This window comes from Peromyscus leucopus, chromosome X (genome assembly GCF_004664715.2).
Source record: "Peromyscus leucopus breed LL Stock chromosome X, UCI_PerLeu_2.1, whole genome shotgun sequence".
NCBI lineage: Eukaryota > Metazoa > Chordata > Mammalia > Rodentia > Cricetidae > Peromyscus > Peromyscus leucopus.
In genome coordinates this window covers 17,213,232-17,235,921 of record NC_051083.1, presented here as the reverse complement: position 1 = coordinate 17,235,921, position 22,690 = coordinate 17,213,232, and the positions used below count along the sequence as shown (strand labels likewise).

Here is a 22,690-nt window from a genome sequence, read left to right as displayed (position 1 = left end):
AAATCAGAACAGAGATATCTAAAGCCTGCTATGGGAAAGGAACAGAAGGAAGCCAAAGAAAAATGGGCAAGAAATAGAGAAAATATGCATGGTAGGATGCAGAGGAGCTGAGAGTGCAAGTGTGCTGTGCTGGGAGTGTCTTCCCATCCTCTGTTCTCTGGAAGTTGAACACTGGTTTTGGAAAATCATGACGATATAGAATGATGCTTTGTTTTTACTTGACCTAGAGCTCACCATCCACTCCAACCGTATTTCCTCTTTACCTCCTTAATGTTCTTCCCTCTTCTTTGTCTCCCCCTCCCTTTCTTCCTCCTCCCCTATGGCTTATCAGGCTCACAGATCCCCAGATCACTCGTTCCTTCCTTCCACAATCACCCCATTCCCACAGCTCCCTGTATCACGATATTCCCCACTCTAGCTCCCTCCTCCCACGGTCCGTTTTTACTTTCCTGTCTTTTGCAGTCACTCCAGGACATACTCACAGTTGAAGATTCGGAGCTAAAACTTGCAAAGCCGAGAACATGTGGCATTTATCTTTCTTGCTCTGGGTTACCTGACTCAATATACTATTTTCTAGTCCCATCCATTTACCTGCAAATTTCACGATTTCATTTTTCTTTACAGCTGAAAAGTCTTCCATTGCGTATACATACCATATTTTCATTAACCATTCATCTATTGAAAGACGTTTAGATTGTTTCCATTTCCTAACTATTTTGAACAGAGACACAATATATGTTGCTGATCACATTATTTGTAAAGTAAGAATGTCAAGTACTTCGGATATATGCCAAGGAGTGGTATAGATGGGTCATATGGTTCACTTATTTTTAGATTTTTGAGGATGTTCCAAACTGAATTCCAGAATGGCTCTTCTAGTTTGCATTCTCACTAATAGTGAGTGAGGGTTCCCCTTTGTCCACATCCTCACTAGCATTCATTCTCAGTTGTTTTGTAACGCTCCCCCAAAAGTCACAGGCTACCTAGCAAACCTCTTAGAACCAGGCGTGAGCAACCTCCTTTCAAGCTGTTGGTCCGGGTAATCCAGGAGACTCCCAGGACAACATAAGTTACTGCTGTTAACCTTGGCTGTCTCCCAGAGGTTGAAAGAAAGTCCCTGTTGCTGAAGACACCACACAGTTTGGACACACACAACTCTGGAGGAAGAATATGTGCTGTATTTGACCTGAAAGTTTCCTCCCTGAGGTCTAGCTTTCATAGTATCAGGAGGTACTATGCAAGCTGCCAAAGGAGGGAAGCAACCAACAGTCTTACCCACCTATGACACCTGTAAACCACAATAATGACCAGCATGGCAAGATATCCTTCAAAGTCCAATAGGGACACTCCTATCGTGGTGGTAACCAACAGCTGTCTAATTAGACTTAAGGCCACCTCAACAGGAAGAAAATAATGTCTGCTACTGGAAACCTCGCTACCTTCCCAGAGCTACTGAGCTTATGGATTTAGAGACGAACCTACTGTTGCTGCTTCACTAGACCAGCACAACTCCTAACTGCATTCTAAAACAGCCTTATACCCACAAAGAAGGGTAATCATTGCCTTTCATCTAAGAAGCTTCTCTTTGCAGCAGGTGGAGGGCACTAGAGAAAACCATAAACGGTCAAGATGCAGAAATCAAATGATCATGAGGTGCCCACCCCCAGTTGATATATCTATAAGGCAAGTCCTGCACATTAGGTTTGGGGAATATTGAGGGAGGAGGGATGGAAAGATTGTAAGAGACAGAGGACCAGGAAAGTTACTGTGGGATGTGTCTCCTAGAAATGACAGGAAAGCTACACCCATGAAATCCCAACAAAGTGGCTGCCTTAACAAAACCTGAACACTGACAATACCGACAGACATGGTAATGTGGAAGGGGGAACTATCACAAGTCCCACTCCTATGCAAAGGACTACAGGTAATTAATAACTGCTGAGAGAGGGAGAATTTGTCTTACCCAGTGATGAGCTCCTTATTTGGTTATCCTATACCAAGTGGTCAGTCCTCAAATCATGGACATACAAGCAATATTAAATGGACTCAGCAGGCTGTATTTCTGTGTATATGTATATAAAAAATAATAATCAAAGAAAAAAGGGCCATGAATTTGAAATGGAGTAAGGGTGTTTGAGGGAATCAAGGAAGTAAAAGAAGTGGGTAAGTAATGGAATTACATTTGAATTCAATTTTTATAATTAAAAAAATTCTTTAGGGGCTAGAAAAAAATAGCCCAGTAATTAAGAGTGCCTACTTCTATTGCAGAAGACCAAAGTTTGGTTCTTAGTTTCCATGCCAACTGGTGCACAGATGCCTGTGAATTCAGCTCTGGAGACATAGGACACCACGGATCCCAGGGACACTTGCATTCACAAGTGCAGACTCCCACACAAACATATACACATTATTAGGAAATAAAAATAAATCCTTTTTAAAAGTCTTCCAGTGTTTCTAAGTCCTATAAGGGGAAGGCATCCTTCTTGCACAGGCCTTAGTGTATGCCTTCTGTTCTGACCACAGGAAGAGGAGCACTTCTGCTTCCAAAGCTCGCTAAAAGTACCCATCGCCCTCTGTGCCTTTCTTCTTACTCTGCCTGGGCCCAGCCTTTGAAAGTAGGGTATAGGAAAGTATCTCTAATGATAAATACAAAGGGCACTTGAGCAGGGAAGGAATGAGATAGAGAGGGAGGGACTGAGAAGGCAGAAAAAGAAAAAATAGTTCCAAAGTGTTTTGAACTTTTTAATAGAAATTGCTACCTCCTGAATAAAGGAAAGAATTAGAGAGGTTAACTAGATGGATTATGGTCATGGAGAAAAGGCCAGTTGTCTTCATATTGTTTGTATTTATACAGTTACTTCAAAAAATAACTATTTCACCTAAACCAGTTTAGACTCACTATCATTTATACCTAACCATTTTCTATGATTGTCTCCAGCACTTAGTTTTATTATAGGTGCAGAGAGATTCCCCTAGACAAGGATACAGCTGGTGGAACAAGAAAAGCTTGGGGAGAGGGCAGAAAATCATGAATGAGCAGGAAGTTTTTAACAAAGCTACCTATCAAATAAGGCACCTGTGCCCATAAAGTATCTTTGAAAACTAAACAAGCGAACCTTGCTGTTCCCAGGACAAATATACCTCCAGTGCCAAGTAAGAACTTTCCATAGCTAAGGAAATAGACAAAAATTTTGTGAGAAAAGTATCTGTGTACATATATATATAGAGAGACACATATACACAATTTCACTTATGTATATCTGTACCCATACACTGTACTCCTTCTCTGTTTAGGATGGATATTTGGTTAGTTCCACTCAGATATTAAGGATCCAGACTCACCTCCAGTTTGGCTGCAATCATGTAGGCAGTGGAGCCCAGGAGCTGTAGATGATCCTTCTTGCACTGTGCCTTCATCAGGTAGTGATCCACTAGCTTCACCGTCAAATACAGCGTCTCATTATTCATCTGAAAGGACGTCTGAAGGAACAAATCAGATATGAGTCGGCATAGTTTCCAAATAAACAGCCATCTCCAGACAAATCTACAAACCTTGACTGTCTGGAGCATCAAGGACAGTTCTAGCCACTTTGTACTCTGCTAGGAACGTGGAAACTACTCCAGAAAGGTACTGACATATAGCACTAACCCCTTTAAGGACCCTGCAATTCTCTGTAATTATCCTGCAGAAAGATACCTAGCCTTACAAGCTAGACAGTGTCTGTGAGTGCCTTGATCTCTGATACTCAGATTCCTGCTTGCTTTCTTCATTTGTTAGGAACCATAATCTCCAAGGAGATAGTATTTCTTTATATCCAAAACAGAGACAGGGTGAAAAGTCAAGTTTCTAACAGGTCCAGCTTCCTTTCTAGAAATTCTAGTGAATTCTCTACTTTGTAGAGGCAACTAACAATTATTGGTCTGTTGCCCCTTTTATCTCCCAAATCTATGTATAAAAAGACAAATCTATCTCATATTATATCATCCCATCTCCGTGTTCCATATTTAAGGATACCTGTAAAGACTTTAGGATCACTCTGATAATCTGGGATCATTGGCCTATCTTAAATTCAGCTAATTAGCAACATTAACATTTTCACAGGTACTGGGGATTCTGACATGGGCATTTTATTTTGCTTTCCACAGTATCCAAATGAATGTCCTAATATAGAAATTGGAGGAGCTCATATAGGTGAAAAGTAATGGCTATCATCTTAAGTAGCAAAATGAAGCCAGATAATCACAAATAAATAAATAAACAGATAGATAGATAGACAGACAGACAGATAGATAGATAAATGATGGCAGAAATGGGAAGCAGTATCTAAGAATAATGACTCTGTGAGAAAATGGCACAGCCAATACTTACATTGCTTCCTTCTTGTACACACATATTCCTGCATGCTAGTATTAAATGGTAACATATAAATATGAGGGTAATATATGAATGAAAATCCTGTGTGTTTTCATGTATATGAATGAGTACACATGTAGGGAGTGAATGTGCGTGAACATGTAGAGGCCAGAAGTCAACTTAGGGTATTGTCCTCAGGTGCCATCTACCTAAGTTTTTGAGACAATCTCTCAATGGGACTTGCAGCTCACTGATTCTGCTAGGCCAGGTGACCGGTGAGCTCTAGAGATCTGTCTTCCCTCATCTTTCCAGTGCTGGGGTTACAGATGCATGCTCAGCCTTTTGTGTACAGGCTGGGGCTCCACTCAGGTCCTCATGCTTGGCTGGCAGAGAGCCTTCTATCCTAGTAAATGGGATGTAACAGAAGATGAAACTGAGTTCTTTCCTCCTATATTCTTGCTGGCTACAGCTTACAGTCCTGTAAAACCTGGTGCTAAGCCATTTGTAGACAATCTGCCTCTGTGAGAATTTAATAGGTAGCAGAGCTGATTGCTTTCTTCAGCCTATTGAAAGTCAGCCCTTAATGCAAGGGGTTTAAAACAAGAAATAAAAAGAAAAAAGGTAGGGGGCTGGAGAGATGGCTCAGAGGTTAAGAGCACTGGCTGCTCTTCCAAAGGTCCTGAGTTCAATTCCCAGCAACCACATGGTGGCTCACAACCATCTGTAATGAGATCTGGTGCCCTCTTCTGGCTTGCAGGGATATGTGCAGACAGAACACTGTATACATAATAAATAAATAAATCTTTTTTAAAAAAAAAAAAGAAAAAAAGAAAAAAGGTAGAGAAAAGGTAGAATGGTATATAGGAAAAATGATAAAAATTCTTGCAGCCAAAGACTAAACATTTAAAGGCCTCACAATATTACAACATAATTATAGAAATCAGAGTCACACTGAGATTTTTCTAAATTCAAAAATAATATAAAATACTATGTAAGACTAATATAGACCTAAAACTTAGATTTTTAAAATTAGAAGCAGAAAAAGAAATGAATTGAAACATGCAAATCATTTAATCTTATCTTAGGGCAAGTTATTAGACCAGTTCTATCAAAATGGCTAGTTATCTAAATGAAGATTTATACATATAAGAGAATCACAGAGCCACTAAAAAGAACATGATAGATCTATACTTATAGGCAAAGATTACTTGGATTATTTTTGTGTGTGCAGTTGTTTGTTTTGAGATGGGGTCTCATGTAGCCCACACTGACTTCAAACTTGCTGTGAAGCTGAGGATGGCTTTGATCTCTTGATCTCCTGCCTCCACTTCCCAAGTATAGGGATTATGGGCTTGTACCACAACATTCGTCTTGGAAACTGTGTGTTCTTAAGAAATGCAGGTATATGAATAGTAGCACAGGTCTGTGATCTCAGTACTCAGAAAGCTGAGGCAGAAGGGTTTAAGATTTAATGCGGTGATATATTGTGTACCCCAATATATTGTATACGCTAATATACTTATCTGGGGATCAGAGGACAGAGCCAGCCACTAGATTAGACATAGAGGCCAGACAGTGATGGTACACACCTTTAATCCTATCACTAGGGAGGCAGAGATCCATCTGGATCTCTGTGAGTTCAAGGCCACACTGGGAACAGAGCCAAACATGGTGGCACACACCTTTAATCCCAGCACTTGAGATCTCATGCCTTTGCTTGAAAAGCATGAATGCCTTTAATCCCAGGGAGTGACATGACTGGGTGGAGAATAAAATATAAGGCGTGAAGAGACAGGAACTAAGCAGCAGTTCAACTGAGACCCTCAGGGGTGAGAACTCAAGCTTTCAGTCTGAGGATTTGTGGAAACAAAATTGGCTGAGGAGTTGGCAAGATGAGGTTGGCTTGTTCTGTTTCTCTTATCTTTCAGCTTTCACTCCAATATCTGGCTCCAGGGTTTTTCTTCATTAATAAGACCTTTTCAGATTCATGTTACAGTTTAAGGTTGAATGTGTATTATTGACATAGGCAAGAGATAGCAGAACCTTAACAACAAAAGGGACAGAAAATGATCTGAAAGGATACACTTCAAATGTTTAGTTGTCACCCCTAGAGAATAAGGAGTACTGAAACAAACGTCATTTGCCTTAATCCAGCCTCTGTACTTGAGCAAGTTTGGCTAAAGTAGATTCTCTCTATAGTGAATGACAACCTGTAAAAGTTGTAACCTCACCTTGTAATCAAACAACTAAGTATCAGTCAACCAAAGAAGCTGAATTTACAGCCAATCAGAAGCTGAAACCCACCAAATCATGAACATATAAGCCAAATGCCAGTAGCAGCCATCAGGTTTTACATTGTATTTACTTGTCTTCAGGTCTTCTTTTGCCATCCAAATAATAAATTCCTAGAAATCAGGACTATAGTTTCTTCAGCTCTATAGATGCAGTATGTTTTTAGCATGTTTGATTTGAAATGAAAAAGACAACAACAGTTTCTCAAGGCTGCAATTTCCAGTCTTACCTGAACTTCCACCAACCAGTCCACAAGAATGGCTCTCATATCAGTGGTGAGTTCCATCTGTCTGTCCATGTAATTCGTGACTATGAACTTTTCCTGGCATTGTTGAAAAAGAAATGTTAATAAACTATTCTTGTACTTCAAAATTTTAACACTTACCTTCTTTTTCATGGTTCTAACACACTACTTTCAACTTGTATCAGATGTCAACATATCAGAGTATCCTTTTCCGAACAAGTTCTGTTAGGGTCCAAGACGATGGGGCCTGCTGAGCCAGCAGAAGGGGCTTGGGGGGCCTGCTGAACTGGCAGAAGGGACTCGGGGGGCCTGTTGAGCTGGCAGGAGGCTGGGGGTGGCACCTGTTGACTGGTTGTCTCTAAGCTGTGGTTTTCCTGAGAATTGATTGCTCAGCTCTAGCCTCTTCTAGTTAAGGCCTGGCCCATGTCAGGGCTGCCAGGGAAGCCTGTTATGGCCCTGGTTTGGCCACCTGGTCCTTTCAGTTCAAGCTATCTTTGGGAAATGGACATATAAAATATTTAAGTGTCAGAAGAGATATTGGGGAACCCACCCATGGCTGTCAATGAATACTAGAAGAGTTGCAATACTTCTTTGCAATTCAGTATAAAACAGAATACCATGCTGTGCAAACCAATGCTTTTTCAAATTTGACATACATATATAGTACTCAAATGTCTTGTAAAGCTTTATACTTCGATTTAGAAAATTAAGCTTAATTTCTACATTTATATCAAGATTTCCAATGAGACCCACCAGAGCCAATCTACTCCCCTGCCTGACCCCTCAGCCACACCACTGGCCATTCTGTGGACCATGTGGTACCCTGTGAGCTCAAACTCAGGCATGGACCCCAGAGCTTGTCTATGATCCACCCCACCCACTGTGTTACCCAAAGATCCCATGGCACCTATGAGTATAACTCCAGATATAGACCTTTAGCCCAGGTGCATCCCACCCACCTCCACTCAAATATGGTGTAACATTCTGTGCCCTACCTTCAGGGAGCACCTTCCACTCCCACTGAGATCCCTGCCCCTGCTACCCAAGGGCTACCTGTAGAACTGGATGAGTGAGCCCTCACAGACTTCTAAAGATCAGCCATAAGAATCTTCTAGTTAAAGATGGTCTGCCCCTGAGCTCAGAAGTTGCACCTATTCCTAGCTTAAATGGGACTGCTTATGACATTCCATTTAAACATCAACAGAGTTGCTCCAATACTGAGCTCCAAGCACCGTTCAGCTGGACCACAATCCGATAAGTTGGAGCATCAGCAAACAAAGATCCAAACACCCATGCAATGAAGGTGAGAGCCTATATCTATACCAAGGAAAACCACCAACCCTTTAACTCCAGATGCCTAAGTCACATCACAAAAACAAACAAACAAAAAATCCACACTGGAATCATAGACTATGAAAAATATGACCTTAAACCTTCATCCCTACTCGCTAGCTTTCCTAGTTCTGAAAAGTGCTATGCATGTTACCAGTGAAGAAAATTAATCATCAGTCTTACCCAGCTTTGAGCCCTGCTAGCTATAATAACCAACAGCAAGATATTTCCCCTGGTACAATAGTGGAGTTAATGTTATTGAAGTAACTAAACACATTCTGATTGGTTTGAAGGCCTGCTCCACAAGACGGAAGCCATAACTGGCACCATTACTGGGCCAAAGCCCAGGGGGCTAGACCGACTTAAAGGAGACCCTAACTGCTCTTCTGCTGAAAGTACATAATGTTAAATCAGCTCCTAATGACTTAATGCTACATCCATATATTACATACATCTCTCAACCCTCAACAGAGAAGCTTCTTCTTTTAGTATAAGGCAGTTAACTGAGACCCACAACTGGTCAATGTGCCAAAAATATGACATCATGGAATGCTCAGTCCCAAATGGCTCAGGGAGGCTTGTAGAAGAGGGGGTAGAAAGACTGTAAGAGTCAGAGATGATGGATGATTACATTGAAACAATATTTTCCAGGCATAATCCATATGAATTCATAATGGTTGTGATGGCATGCACAAAGACCCGTACAAGCTCTACCCAGACAAAATCACAGCATGGAGGCAGGAAGTGGGCATGAAATTCCACCTCTAGCCAAGGAGCTATTGGCAATTGATAGCTTCTGGGGGAAGGAAATCCAATTTTCTTTAAGAATGTGATTGTTGATATATCAACCACACTCCAGGGGTGGCCACAAAATATTAAGGCAACACATATTTGACTTGATGGGCTTAGAAAAAGAAGATACAAATTTGGGTGCTTATGAAAGTAGGGATGGATCTAAGAGGAGCTGGGAAGGAGTGTGGATATGATCAAAACACATTGATTGAAATTCTCAAATAATTAATAAAATATCTTAACATTTAAAAAAAGATTTCAGGGAAGAGAAAGAAGGCATGGAGTTGGACGGACAGGGAGGTGGGAAGATCTGAGAGGAGATGAGGGAGTGCAAACCATGACCAGAATATACTGTATGAAGTTCACATGGTAAAGTATTACATGATGCCAAGGATATATAGCAGCCAGGAAACACAGAGACCAAAGGGGCTATGGTCCCCAAATACCCTCTATAAGCATTCATGTGATAATTGAATCTCCTCTTACAAAACCCACCTCCTAAAGGTTATGCTACCTCCTAGTATCACCTCAAGCCAGGGATCAAGCCCTTGTGGAACATTCTAGATCCAAATAATAGCATGAGAAATCCTGGAAAAGCTGAAATTTGTTATCAAATGGGTAGAAATATGGGCATCCCAATACCTTGTCTATGTTTGACATATGGAGTTGGTGCATTATTCTGTAAGTGAGCCCTTTATCTGAGGGATCTGATGTGAAATTTGGGAGCTCAGTGTCAGAATCTAGTCAAGCTATTGAACAGTTAATTGTGTTAGAGAAATGGGCAATTCCTACTTTACAAAATGGTGTATTAGCTTTGGATGAAAAACATCAACTCTAATCCCTAAAGAAATAAAAATTACAACTTACGTTACCTTAAAAAAGAACATATTGTATGAAAAAATCTATTTTCAAAAAAATAAAATAAAAACTAGGAAACAGGAAAAAAGTTCAGGTTTCATCTGAAACTGCTAAGGCAAGATTCAATTAAAAACAACAACAGAGAAGTTTCTTCATTTCTCTAAGGTACAGATGGTCCTGAATTATTTCAACTTAATTTTTGTACTTTATGATAGATGAAAAGCAATACACATTTAGTAGAAACATAATTTCTGGCTTTTAATTCTGATCTGTTTCAGGGCTAAAAATACGTGGTACAATCAATCCTATCCCAACAACTGGATAGCTTCATTAATCTACACTTTACAGTGAACATTGTGGCTGAGACTGGATATTTCAATTTATAGTGAGTTTATTTAGATATTATCCTCTTTCAATGTCAAGAAGTATCTGTATATTAGAAAAGGCATGGCCTCAAAAAATCAGGAAATCAATTCTCTCTAGAGAGAGTGTGAGATATTCATTCATCATATAGAGAGTCTTCTAAAACTTCTGTTTGGTAGATGATTTGTTCTTACATGTTTCATTGAAACGAGAAGAAAATTTGGAACTAATGAATGTTTAAAACAGACTTTAATTTTCAAAGGCAAAGACTATTGCATCAAATTGGAAAGTTGAAACAATGGATGTGATTATTACATACAAAGCCAGAAACATGGGGAAACAAAGAAAAAGATCTCTAACAGAAGTTATTTAGAGACAAGCTACTAATGATGTTTCTATCTTAGACTGTCTGATCAGCAGTTAGATGTTGTAAGGTCATGGCCTTCATGGTAATCAGACTTTTGTTTCTATTTCAATTCTACCATGTACTATGGATGACTCTGGGTAGTTTCCCCTAAAATGTAAAAAGGAGATAATAATCTCCACCATCAAGAAATTTTTGGAAGAATTAAGATAATGTATACAAATCCTTTAACATAATGACCAGCTCACAATAAGCTACCAATAGATGTCATTCACAGATACTGTTATTTTCAACATCATTTTCAGCCCTCCTTCAATTTTTAAGCTGAAGGAGAGAATGAGAAGGAAATAAGAACTAGAAATGACTGTCCACCTCCAGCAACCTATATACCCACCTCTCTCTGCCTCAAGTAAGTGAAGATTTCCTTGGTATATATAGTGTTGCGTGTTAGATCCTCATCTTCCTTTTCAATACTTTCCACTGTGTCGCTGTCTTCCAGTATGATTATCTGTTTAGAACAAAAGATGAAAATTTTGAGTACATGTTCCATGACATTTCCATATACCTGGCATTCAACAGTGATTACTTTGACAGGAGACTAGCTAGAAAGGGACAAGAGAGAGCCGGGCAGTGGTGGTGCACTCCTTTAATCCCAGCACGTCAGAGGCAGAGCCAGGCGGTTCTCTGTGAGTTCGAGGCCAGCCTGGTCTACAGAGTGAGATCCAGGAGAGGCACCAAAACTACACAGAGAAACCCTGTCTCAAAAAAACCAAACCAAGCCAGGCGGTGGTGGCGCACGCCTTTAATCCCAGCACTCGGGAGGCAGAGGCAGGCGGATCTTTGTGAGTTTGAGGCCAGCCTGGACTACCAAGTGAGTCCCAGGAAAGGCACAAAGCTACACAGAGAAACCCTGTCTCAAAAAACCAAAAAAAAAAAAAAAAACAAAAAACAAAACAAAACAAAACAAAAGGGACAAGAGAAGCTTTCTAGAGGTAGTGGAAATGTTTTGTACATGCTAATGTATTCGCTTGTATTGATCTGTGCATTTTTACCATATATAAATTTTAGCTTTAAAAAGTCTCTCCTATGCCAGGCGGCAGTGGCACATGCCTTTAATCCCAGAACTCGGGAGGCCGAGGCAAGTGGATCTCTGTGAGTTTGAGGCCAGCCTGGTTTACAAAGAGAGATCTAGGACATGCACCAAAACTACACAGAGAAACCCTGTCTCGAAAAATCAAAAATGAATTCTCTCCTTCATTTCTGCCTATAAAATGCACTGGGGTAAAGGTGGAACAGAAGTTGTAGGAATGGCCAACCAATGACTGGTCCAGCCTGAGACCCATGCCATGAAAGGGAGCCCAACCCTGACACTGCCTGGAGTGCCAGGACACAGAGGCTGGATAGCCCAGAGACTTAGGATAGAACCAAATATGACTGGGAAAAAATGTCAATGCAATGACAACTAATGATATTCTGCTATACTCATAGATTTGTGCCTGGCCCAATTGTCATTAGAGAGCCTTCATCCAGCAACTGATGGAAACAGATGCATAGAACCACATCCAAACATTAGGCAGAACTTGGGGAATCCTGCCAACAAAGGGGAGTAAGGATTGTGGAAGCCAGAGGGATCAAGGACATCAGAAGAAAATCCACAGAATCAATTAACCTGGACTCATAGGACCCACAGAAACTGAACTGAGCACCAGGGTCTGACCTAGACACTCTGCATATATGTTACAGTTGTGTAATTATCTTCTTGTGGGACTCCTAAGAGTGGGAGCAGGGGCTGTCTCTGACTCTTTTGCCTGCTTTTGGGACCCTTTTCCTCCTTCTTGCCTTCTCCAGCCTTAATATGAAAGGAGGTGCCTAGTCTTACTGCAACTTGGTATGTCATGTTTCATTGATACTCTTGGGAGGCCTGCCCTTTTCTGAATAGAAATGGACTGGATGAGGAGGCATAGAGGAGGTGGTAGCAGGAACTTGGAGGAGAAAAGGGAGGGGAAAAAGTGGTTAGGGCATAAATAATAATAATAATAATAATAATAATAATAATAATAATAATAAATCATTAAAGAAGAAGAAGAAAAAAAGGAATCATCAAAAGGACATTAGGAAAAGAAGAGTTAAAAGAAAGCTTAGTTCATAATACTCATTTCACTTCACTGTCTTCTACTATTGTTCCTCAAGTTTCAAGTATTTTAGAATATCACAGATCATGTCTTGGCCCTACAATTTGCATACTGTCCAGCAATCACTATTTGCTTAGCATATGCATGTTCTGCCCCAGGAACAAGGTACCTTCTTTACATAAAACTTTAAGCCTCTCTTTTCATTTTATGTGTGTGTGTGTGTGTATGTGTGTGTGTGTGTGTGTGTTTTACCAGAATGCCATGTATGTGCACCATGTACATGCAGTGCCTGTGGCGGCCAAAAGGCATTAGATTCCCCTGAAACTGGACTAACTGTTGTAAGAAGCCATGTAGGTGCAGAGAACTGAACCTGAGTCCTCTGCAGAAACAGCAAGTACTCTTCACTACTGAGCCATCTATCCAGCCCCAATTCAAGCCTCTCTTATGGCAGCATTTTTATTTTGTTATTTCAGCTCTGTCAACTGCCTTTTAACATCTCATGCTATGCCCCAATACTTTGATCTTCTATGACTCATCTTAGTAGCTTTTTCCTACTCTAAACCTTTATCTAAGTTGCTTCGCTTCTAAATAGGGGATATTTCACCCTCAACTTGATAAATATCATCCCTTTATTTCATTCTTATAATTTATAACATAAATACTTGCTCCTTGGGACATATATCCCAACATTCCTGGCCTTAGTAAGCATAAATACTTTCTTACTGCTAACCTTCACCACTACAAAATCAGAAATTAAAGAAAGGTATCCTACAATTTGATATAAGAGGAACATTTCAAAGTGCCTAGTAAATTTTTTCCCATCTCATGAGTAACCTCACAGAGGAGATTATGTATTACCTCTCAGTAAATAAAATCAGAAGGTAACCAAAGAATTATCATTTCTCACTGAGTGGAGGCTCCTTCCACAACACAGTACACACTGCTTACTTGCTTAAGCAGCACATTTAAAAAAAAACACTTTTAAGGTATTAGAATGATGGCTCAGTGGCTAAGAGCACCCACTGCTCTTTCAAAGAACCTGAGTTCAGTTCCCAGCACCCATTCTAGGCAGCTGACAACTGACTATAACTACAGCTCCAGTGGTTTTCAATGCCTCTAGCTTATATAGGCACCTGAACTCACATGCATAGACAGATAGACACACACACACACACACACACACACACACACACACACACACACATAAAATGAAAAGAGAGGCTTAAAGTTTTATGTAAAGAAGGTACCTTGTTCCTGGGGCAGAACAGCATATGCTAAGCAAATAGTGTGTGTGTGTGTGTGTGTGTGTGTGTGTGTGTCTGTGTGTGTCTGTGTGTGTGTGTGTGCGTGTGTGCCTGTGTGTGTGTGTGCGTGTGTGCCTGTGTGTGTGCGTGTGTGTGAATGTGCATACTTTATTAAAATATTTCTTAAATAATCTCTTTGGGGGTTAGGGTTGTCAACTTATGGCAGGGCATGTGCTTTGTCCTGGTTTCAATATCCAAAACCAAATAAAAATTAGATGAAGTACCTTACCTAAATTAGATAAAATACCTTATCTAATTTAAGAAAAAAAGAGAAATCAATACCTCAGGCTGTCTTCCGCCCACAGCTGACTGAAGGTCATTAGAATCAGATTCATATGGACTGGAGTTCATGACAGGACTGAACCTCTCTATACCGGGCACGATAGCACTGGAATTGTCTGTTTGGGATTCTAAAGCATTGCTGGACACACAAGGGTTATTCTCATGGGGAGAGACAAGGAATGATTTGAAAAAAGCCTCTTCATCAATAACAGTAGTCTCTTCCAAAGCTGGCATATCTGTAAAGAACAACTGGTCTGCAGCAGTGAGTCCCTCGTTCAGTGCCAATGTCTCTGTAGACTCCTTCTCAACAGTTAATGTCTTTCTGGTTCCATCATCCTTCTCAATGTCAGGCTTATGATCAAAGGTCCAAGACTCCAGGAGGCTTGCCTTCTCAATGCTGGGATTCTCTTTCAAAGCCAATGGCTCCATCAGGCTGGCCTCTGTTTTAGTGCTAGGGTTCTCCTGCAAGACCAAGGGCTTCTCCAGAGTAGACTCTGTCCCAATTTTAGGTTTCTCCACCAATTCTAATACTTCATTTAAGAAAACCTCTGCATTACTGGGTGCTTTCTCCTGAGAGGTCAAGACTACATTTTCCACATTGGGCTTCTTCACTATGACCAGCAGCTCCTTCAGAATAGTCACCAACTCAGCTCCAGGCTTCTCCTGTGAAGCCAAGGGCCCTGTCAGGGTTGCCTCCTCCTCCTTGATGCTGGTTGTCTCCTGCAAGGTCAAGCATTTCTTGTGGTGAGCTTCTGTGTCAGTGAACTGCTTGAGGAAAGCCTCCTTCATAGAAGCATCTTGTGTGTTCAATGGCTCCAGGAGCGCAGCCATCTTCTCTATGCTGAGTTCCTCCTGAATATTTAAAGGTTCCTCAGAGGCCTCCTCCTTAGTGCTGAAATACTTTTGAAGATGTAGTGAATGATGAATAGATTCATCAACATCACCACTGCTATTCTCTTCCAATACCTTCTTAAAGACAAATTCCTGCTCTAGAGCAATGGACCTCTCTTGGCTGGATTCCTCAGAACTAGGATATCTGTCCTTATAAAAGGACTCTTCTTCAGAAACACTGTCCTGTGAGTTGAGCAGTTTTTTGTGGGAGTCATTTTCTCTATCAGTGTTCTCTTGCAAGTTCAAAGACTTCTGGAATTTAAATGGATCTTCATCAGCAGAACTACCAGGAAAAAATAAGTCTGGACAGAAAAGTAGCTTGTTGTCTTTTAAAATCCCTGACTCTTGACTGGTGGTTTTCTCCTCTGAGGCCAATGGCATTGGGGTGGGTAGTTTCTGTGGAATGGAGTACTTTTCATTCAGTGAAGCTGGATTCTCTTGGAACCTAGTTATAGTTTCATTCCTAAGTGATCCAGGCTTTTTACAGAACAAATTCTTAGGGTCATTAAACTTTTCTAGCCACTCTGACTGTGCTGGCCAGAGGGGGATTATGTGAGGAGCACACGTTTTTTTCAGTAAATCTGTATTTTCTTTCTTAAAGGGCAGTGGCACCTTAGTCAGTGGCTCTGCTCCTGAAGTGGCTGTCTGTAATACTAGCGGATTTTTGAAATGGAACATTGTCTCTTGAGTAACAGTCTGCTGCATCTCTAAAGTTAAAGGCTTCTGGGTGGAGGCTGGCTCCTCCATGATGCGCCTTTTCTTAAAAGCTGATGCAAATGGAAAATTTGGCTCCTCCTCAATTGGACGCTTTTGTGGGGCATGGAGCTTCTTCAACTTGGACAATACCCCAGGACTAGTGTGCCTCTTTTGTAATGTAGATGGCCCCTGGAAAGGGGGCTCTTTCTCTGTGGTAGACTTCTTAAAGGTCAATGGCTTGCTAATGACTGGCTCTTGTGCTGCAGGGTTATTGAGGAGATGTCTCTTTTTAGTGAGACCCTGCTGCTTCTTTAAAGGTGAATGTTTCTTCAGGCGAGGGGCCTCTTCTATGCTATGACACTTCTTCAAAGCCGGAGCGATGTGAAAATGCAACACCTCCTCCTCAGTGGTGGGCTTTTTCAGGGCCAAGGACTTCTCCACAGTGGACACCTCCACGTGCGCAATGTGCTTATCTGGTAATGCTGATGGCCCTTGGAAATGGGCATCTTTCTTGGTGGTAGACTTCTTAAAGGACAATGGCTCATGTTCACGGGTTGCTTCATTGGTAGTCTGTTTCCCCTTAAATCCCACTGGTTCTGTTGAAGTGTCATCTTCATTATTTGTATTTTCTTGTAATGCCCATGGCTTCTTAAAGATGCTTGCCTCCTCTTGAGCATTATATTCCTCTTGCAGTAAAGAGGGCTCCTGTAACAAAGATTTCATATCAGTGGTAGGGTTCTTTTTCTTGAAAAATGGTTTTCTAATTACTGACTTCTCTCTACTTGTTACCATCTTTAATGCTAATAATTTCTTCTTGAATGAACTCTTCCCCCGAATAGTATGCTTCTCTACTGGAATAGCAGATTTATTCTTTAAAGATAATGGACTTGAGGTGAGAGTCGCCTTCAAGGTGAGAGTTGCCTTCCTGGTGACAGGCTTCTTTAAATCAACCATCTGTAGATGGAAATAATAAATAGAGTTTTAGTCTTTCCTAAACAATAGCTTCTGGTGAAGCTGCATCTCTGAAAATACATATCTCTGAAGAAAAATATGATTCCCTAAGGATACTACCTTCTCAGTGATGCCTGCTTCTTTAGGCTTATCCTCCCTTTTCGAAGTCATCGGCTCTATGTCAAACTCATTGTTATCTTCAGTCTTCTCCAGCGAGGATAGTGGTTCCCCCACTAGAAATGTCTCCTGATGACATGCACAACTCTGTAATGTCTTCTTCATCAGGCTTGTCTCTTCAGTAGTAGATTCCTCATTGAAAACTAATGTCTTTTGAAAGACAGATGGTTCCTTAGTAGTTAGTGTTTTAGGCTTGGTGGGTATCTCCAGAATAAACTGTCTCTCCATGTTTGACAGTGAGGTGACAAGTCCAGACTTAGAACTGTAAATGAAAGACAGTGTGGTAAGAAAAATGTAACTCCTAGTCCTCACCCACTATTCCATTCTGTTGCTACATTAACTAAAAGAAAGAGAAAGATCTTCAATCCCAAGATAGTACAGAGTGTTAAAAAAAAAAACATGTAAACCATACCGAATCAATTTAGTTGCAAATGCCTACATCCTTATACTTTTCTACTTTTCCCATGAGATCCATGTTATACCATCACATATGGTTTGCTACCATTATTTATATACAAAGTTTCTATTATAATAATTTAGATGAGTCACCTGTAGATGTATTAATCACTCTCATTAGAAACAGTTATTTATCTTTGTCTATCAGCACCATGCCTCTGATAAAATGCAGGTTGAAATTATTGTTGTTTGAAGACTAATGAGAGATGAAGGCTGGTAATTAACATTGATGGTATCTAACAACGTTCTCTGTACCAAGGAGGATTCAGAACATGCTTTCCCAAAGAAGGGGACAGAGAGATCAAAATAGAGATGTGTCACATATATCACCTAAAGCTCTGCTCTGAATAGGATTTCATGATTAATGAGAGTGATTAACTTAGCATAGTCATATAATTTGAAGAATACAAGTCAAAATAAGAACAAAAGGGAAGTAGAACCACCATCCTGAACACCAGGTATAAATGCCTCCAAAGATTACATATCACATGATTCAATTCACATGAAATTTATAGGATTCTAGGGTGTAGGGCAGTGGTTGTCAACCTGTGGGTCAACCCCTTTGGGTGTTGAACAACCCTTTCACAGGGGTCACCAAAGTCCATCAGAAATCATGGATATTTACATTATGATTCATAACCAGCAAAATTACAGTTAAGAAGTAGCAACAAAAATAATTTTGTGGTTGGGGTCCCTACAACAAGAACTGAACTAAAGGGTCACAGCATTAAGAAGGTTGAGAAGCACTGGTGTAGGGAAAGTTGGAAAGTAAACTCCTAGATATAGTTTTGTTTTGAAGATGTTGACACCTTTTAACCTCACACACTGGTAATATCTCTAGAACTATTTTTTAAAGCACTATATTATAAAAGATAACAATTAATTAAAGGAAATGCCTTATTAAGATTCTGCTTGACAAAACAGGCTTTCCTGATGAGGACATTAAGAAGTCATCTCCAGTTCTTCAGATAATGTAGGTACAATAAGATAATGTAGGTACAATAAGAACATACATTGTCAGGAGCTAGTCTGTCAAGATTCAAATCCTGTATCCTCATATAGAACCTAGGTAAACTTGGGCAAATTAATTCAGCGTTTCAGGTTTCCTACCTATAAAATGAGGATAAAAGTAGTATCTATTTAATAAGCTTGATTTGAAAAAATAATATGCTTAATGACACTTAAAGGAACGTTAAGAACAGTTCGTTGGAATTATATAATTTAGAGAAAATGAACAAATTTTAGAAGTAACAAACTACCAAAGCTCATTAAAGAAGAAAATAAAAATTTAATTAGACTTGTATCACGTAAAGGAATTGAATTAGCAACTGAATAAACTAACCACAAAGAAGAGTTCAGGCTCAGATGGCTTCACTGGTGAATTCTATCAAAAATTTAAAGAGACATTAAAACCAGTTCCTCAGAAACTCTCTTAAGAAATAAGAAAGGTGGAAACAGTTTCTAACTCACACTTTAAGGGCAGTAGTATTATGATACCAAAAGAAAAACAGTATCACAGGACAAGAAAAGTATAAAGCATTACCTCTTATGAATATAGGTGCAAAATTCCCCAACAAAATACTAAAATAACAAATCCAGAAATGCATTTTAAAGGATGATCCACCATAATCAAGTAGAGACCCTAGTAGTGCCAAGTTAAACATCCAAAATTCAAATGTTATACCATACTAACAGAACAAAAACAATGTGATTATTATCAATAGATCAATAAAAATCATTTGACAAAATTCAATACTTTTTCATAATAAAAACCATTCAGCAAACTATAAATAGAAGTGATACTCTTAGGCTGGTAAGACGGCTCAGCAGGTAAAGGTGCTTGTGCTTGCTGCTCAGCCAGATGAACAGAGTTTAATCCCTGGGATGAACACACACACACACACACACACACACACACACACACACACACACACACACATATACTTACATGCGCAAATGTGAAAAAATAAAGGAAAGGACAAACACTAATTGGAATCAATAGGTTGCTTGTGTATGGTTGTGTGTGTGTGTGTGTGTGTGTGTGTGTGTGTGTGTGTGTGTGTGTGTATTTATCTAGACAGAGGGAGAGACAGACTGACCAGTGGACATACAAACAGATGGACAGACAATAGACAGACAGACTGACAAAAGATAGATGGACAGATGGACGGACCAATGGACAGACAGACAAACAGACAAAGACATCATGAAATCTAGTGGAGATGGTTGAGAGGATGTGATGCATGAGAAGTTTGATAGGGGAGAAGGACGAGAAAGATGCAGAGACAGTACACTCATGCATGAAATTCTCAAGACATTTAAAGAGGAAATGAGATTCTTGAGCCTGATAAACGACATCTATAAAAACCCTAAAGTTAACATCATATTTAATAGTGTCAGAATAATGCCTTCCCCCTAACATCAGCAAAAAAAGGCAAGGATGACCAACTCTTGGCACTTCTACAATTTACCAACATTCTGGCTAAGGCAATTAGATAATAAAATTAAATAAAGGCATCCCTATTAGAAAGGAATCATCAAAATTTTTAAGGAATCCACACAAAAACAGTTATAACTAATAGATAAGTAAGATTTCAGGAAACAAGATCAATACACAACAATCAGAAGGATTACCATCCCAGATATGAAGATATATTGTAGAGCTATAGTACTAAAAACAGTATAGTATCAGCACAAAAACAGAAATGTAAACCAGTGGAACAAAATAGAAAATACAAACATGAGTATACATTACTAAAGCCATCTGATATTAGACAAAGAAGCCAAAAACATACATTGAACAAAAGACAGCATCTTCAACAAATAGCACTGGGAAAACTGGATGCCCACATGCAGAATAATAAAATTAGACCTATATCTACTACACTGCACAAAAATTTGACCCAAGTACACCAAAGGCTTCAATTTGAAACCTAAAACTGCTAGAAGAAACATAGGCTGTACCTTACCAGATATAGAAGTAGGAAAGGACTTTCTAAATAGGACTACATTTGCTCAGGAATTAAAGCTAATGATTGACAAGTGGACTTCATAAAACTTAAGGCTTTTCACGGCTAAGTAAACAATCAATCAAGAAAAGATAAGGTTAACAAATGGTAGAAACTTTCGGCCAGCTATACATTTGACAAACGATTAATATCCAGAATACATAAAGAACTAAAAAAAAAAATCAATGAAACTAGGCTATGGATCCAAACAAAGGGTTCTAAATTGAAGGAAGAAAAGTATCTAAGAAAAGTCTCCAAGAGTGTTCATCATCTGTAGCCATTAGGGGAATACAAACTACACAACTTGGAGATTTCATCTCACCCTATTCAGAAAGGCTAAGGCAAATGAACATAAACGCTGGCTAAAATATGGAGAAAGAGGAACCCTCGTTCATTATTGGTAGAAGTGCAAACTAGGGAAGCCAATCTAGATGTCAGTATGGAGAATCCTTACACAGCTAAGAACAAGTGCACCATATGAGCCAGTCCTACCACTCTTTGCCCAGAGGACCCAACATCCTACTGTCCAGATCTTCCTCGGTCATGTTTGCTGTTTCTCTATTCACAGTAAGTAGGAAATACAAACAACCTAAATGCCTTTCGACAGATTAATGAATAATAAAAATGTGGTACATGTACATGATGGTACACGAAATTTACAGGTAAATAGACAAAACTGGAAAATATGCGGTTGAGGTAACTCAGACCCATAAAGAAAAATTCTTCATGTTTTCTATCATCTGTGCTTCATACTTCCAAATCATCAGATGTGAATATATAACCTACAATAATCACAGAAACCAGAAAAGACCATTGGTGGTGAGGCTAGAGAGGGAAATATCAGGGCACAGATGATAAGAAAAAGATAAAAGAAACATGGGGAGAGGCCTTAAGTTTGGGAATGGGGAAGGAGATAAATACAGAAGGAAAAGGAGAGACAAATGCCACTAAGGATATTTACGAAACCCTTAAGAAGTCATATTATTTTATATTTATTTACCTAAAGTTATGCCACTTGGGCTGATGATATTCCTTGCTCCCTTAAAGAGCCATAGATCATTTAACAACAACAACAAAAACACACAGAACCAGGAATGAGAAACCTTTCAAGGTACTGGTCAGGGTAGTCTAAGAGACTCCCAAAACAATATAGCTACTGCTGTTAACCTTGGCTGCATCCCAGTGGCTGAAGGTAAGTCCCACATCCCTTGGACACCAGACCTGAAGGATTTCAGCTGGCTCTGACTTAAAAGCCTCCTCCCTGAAGTATAGAAGGTGTCATGAAAGCTGCCAACAGAGGGAAGCAACCAACAGTTTTGTCCAGTTATGACACCGGTAAACCACAATAATGACTAGCATGGCAAGATATCCTTCAAAGTCCAATAGTGACATTCCTATCGTGGTGGTAATCAACAGCTGTCTAATTAGACTTAAGGTCACCTCAACAGGAAGAAAATAATGTCTGCTACTGGAAACCTCGCCACCTTCCCAGAGCTACTGAGCTTATGGATTTAGAGACGAACCTACTGCTGCTGCTTCACTAGACCAGCACAACTCCTAACTGCATTCTAAAACAGCCTTATACCCACAGAGAAGGGTGATCATTGCCTTTCATCTAAGAAGCTTCTCTTTGCAGCAGGTGGAGGGCACTAGAGAAAACCATAAACGGTCAAGATGCAGAAATCAAATGATCATGAGGTGCCCACCCCCAGTTGATATATCTATAAGGCAAGTCTTGCACATTAGGTTCGGGGAATATTGAGGGAGGAGGGATGGAAAGATTGTAAGAGACAGAGGACCAGGAAGTTGCTGTGGGATGTGTCCTAGAAATGACAGGAAAGCTACGCCCATGAAATCTCAACAAAGTGGCTGCCTCAACAAAACCTGAACACTGACAACACCGACAGACATGGTAATGTGGAAGGGGGAACTATCACAAGTCCCACTCCTATGCAAAGGACTACAGGTAATTAATACCTGCTGAGAGAGGGAGAATTTGTCTTACCCAGTGATGAGCCCTCCCATGGTTATCCAAAATCCAAGAGATCAGCCCTCAAATCCTACACACATAAGCAACACTAAATGGACTCAGAATATATGTAACAATACTAATCAAAGAAAAATAGGATATGAATTTGAGAAGGGATGGGGGCATAGAAAGGGTTGATGGGGAGAAGGAGGAAATGACGTAATT

General features: G+C 40.0%; 1 protein-coding gene across 1 annotated transcript in view; it reads right to left on the bottom strand.

Moving 5' to 3' along the window:
* Ccnb3 (cyclin B3) overlaps positions 1-22,690 on the bottom strand; it is a 47,732-nt gene that overhangs the window by 7,617 nt on the left and 17,425 nt on the right. Inside the window, exons 5-9 of the mRNA XM_028894024.2 lie at positions 16,976-17,294; positions 14,318-16,858; positions 10,994-11,107; positions 6,876-6,968; positions 3,343-3,480 (exon numbers count right to left, since the gene is read on the bottom strand). Of these exons, the coding sequence (XP_028749857.1) occupies positions 3,343-3,480; positions 6,876-6,968; positions 10,994-11,107; positions 14,318-16,858; positions 16,976-17,294 (3,205 nt within the window). The remainder of the gene's footprint in view (positions 1-3,342; positions 3,481-6,875; positions 6,969-10,993; positions 11,108-14,317; positions 16,859-16,975; positions 17,295-22,690) is intronic.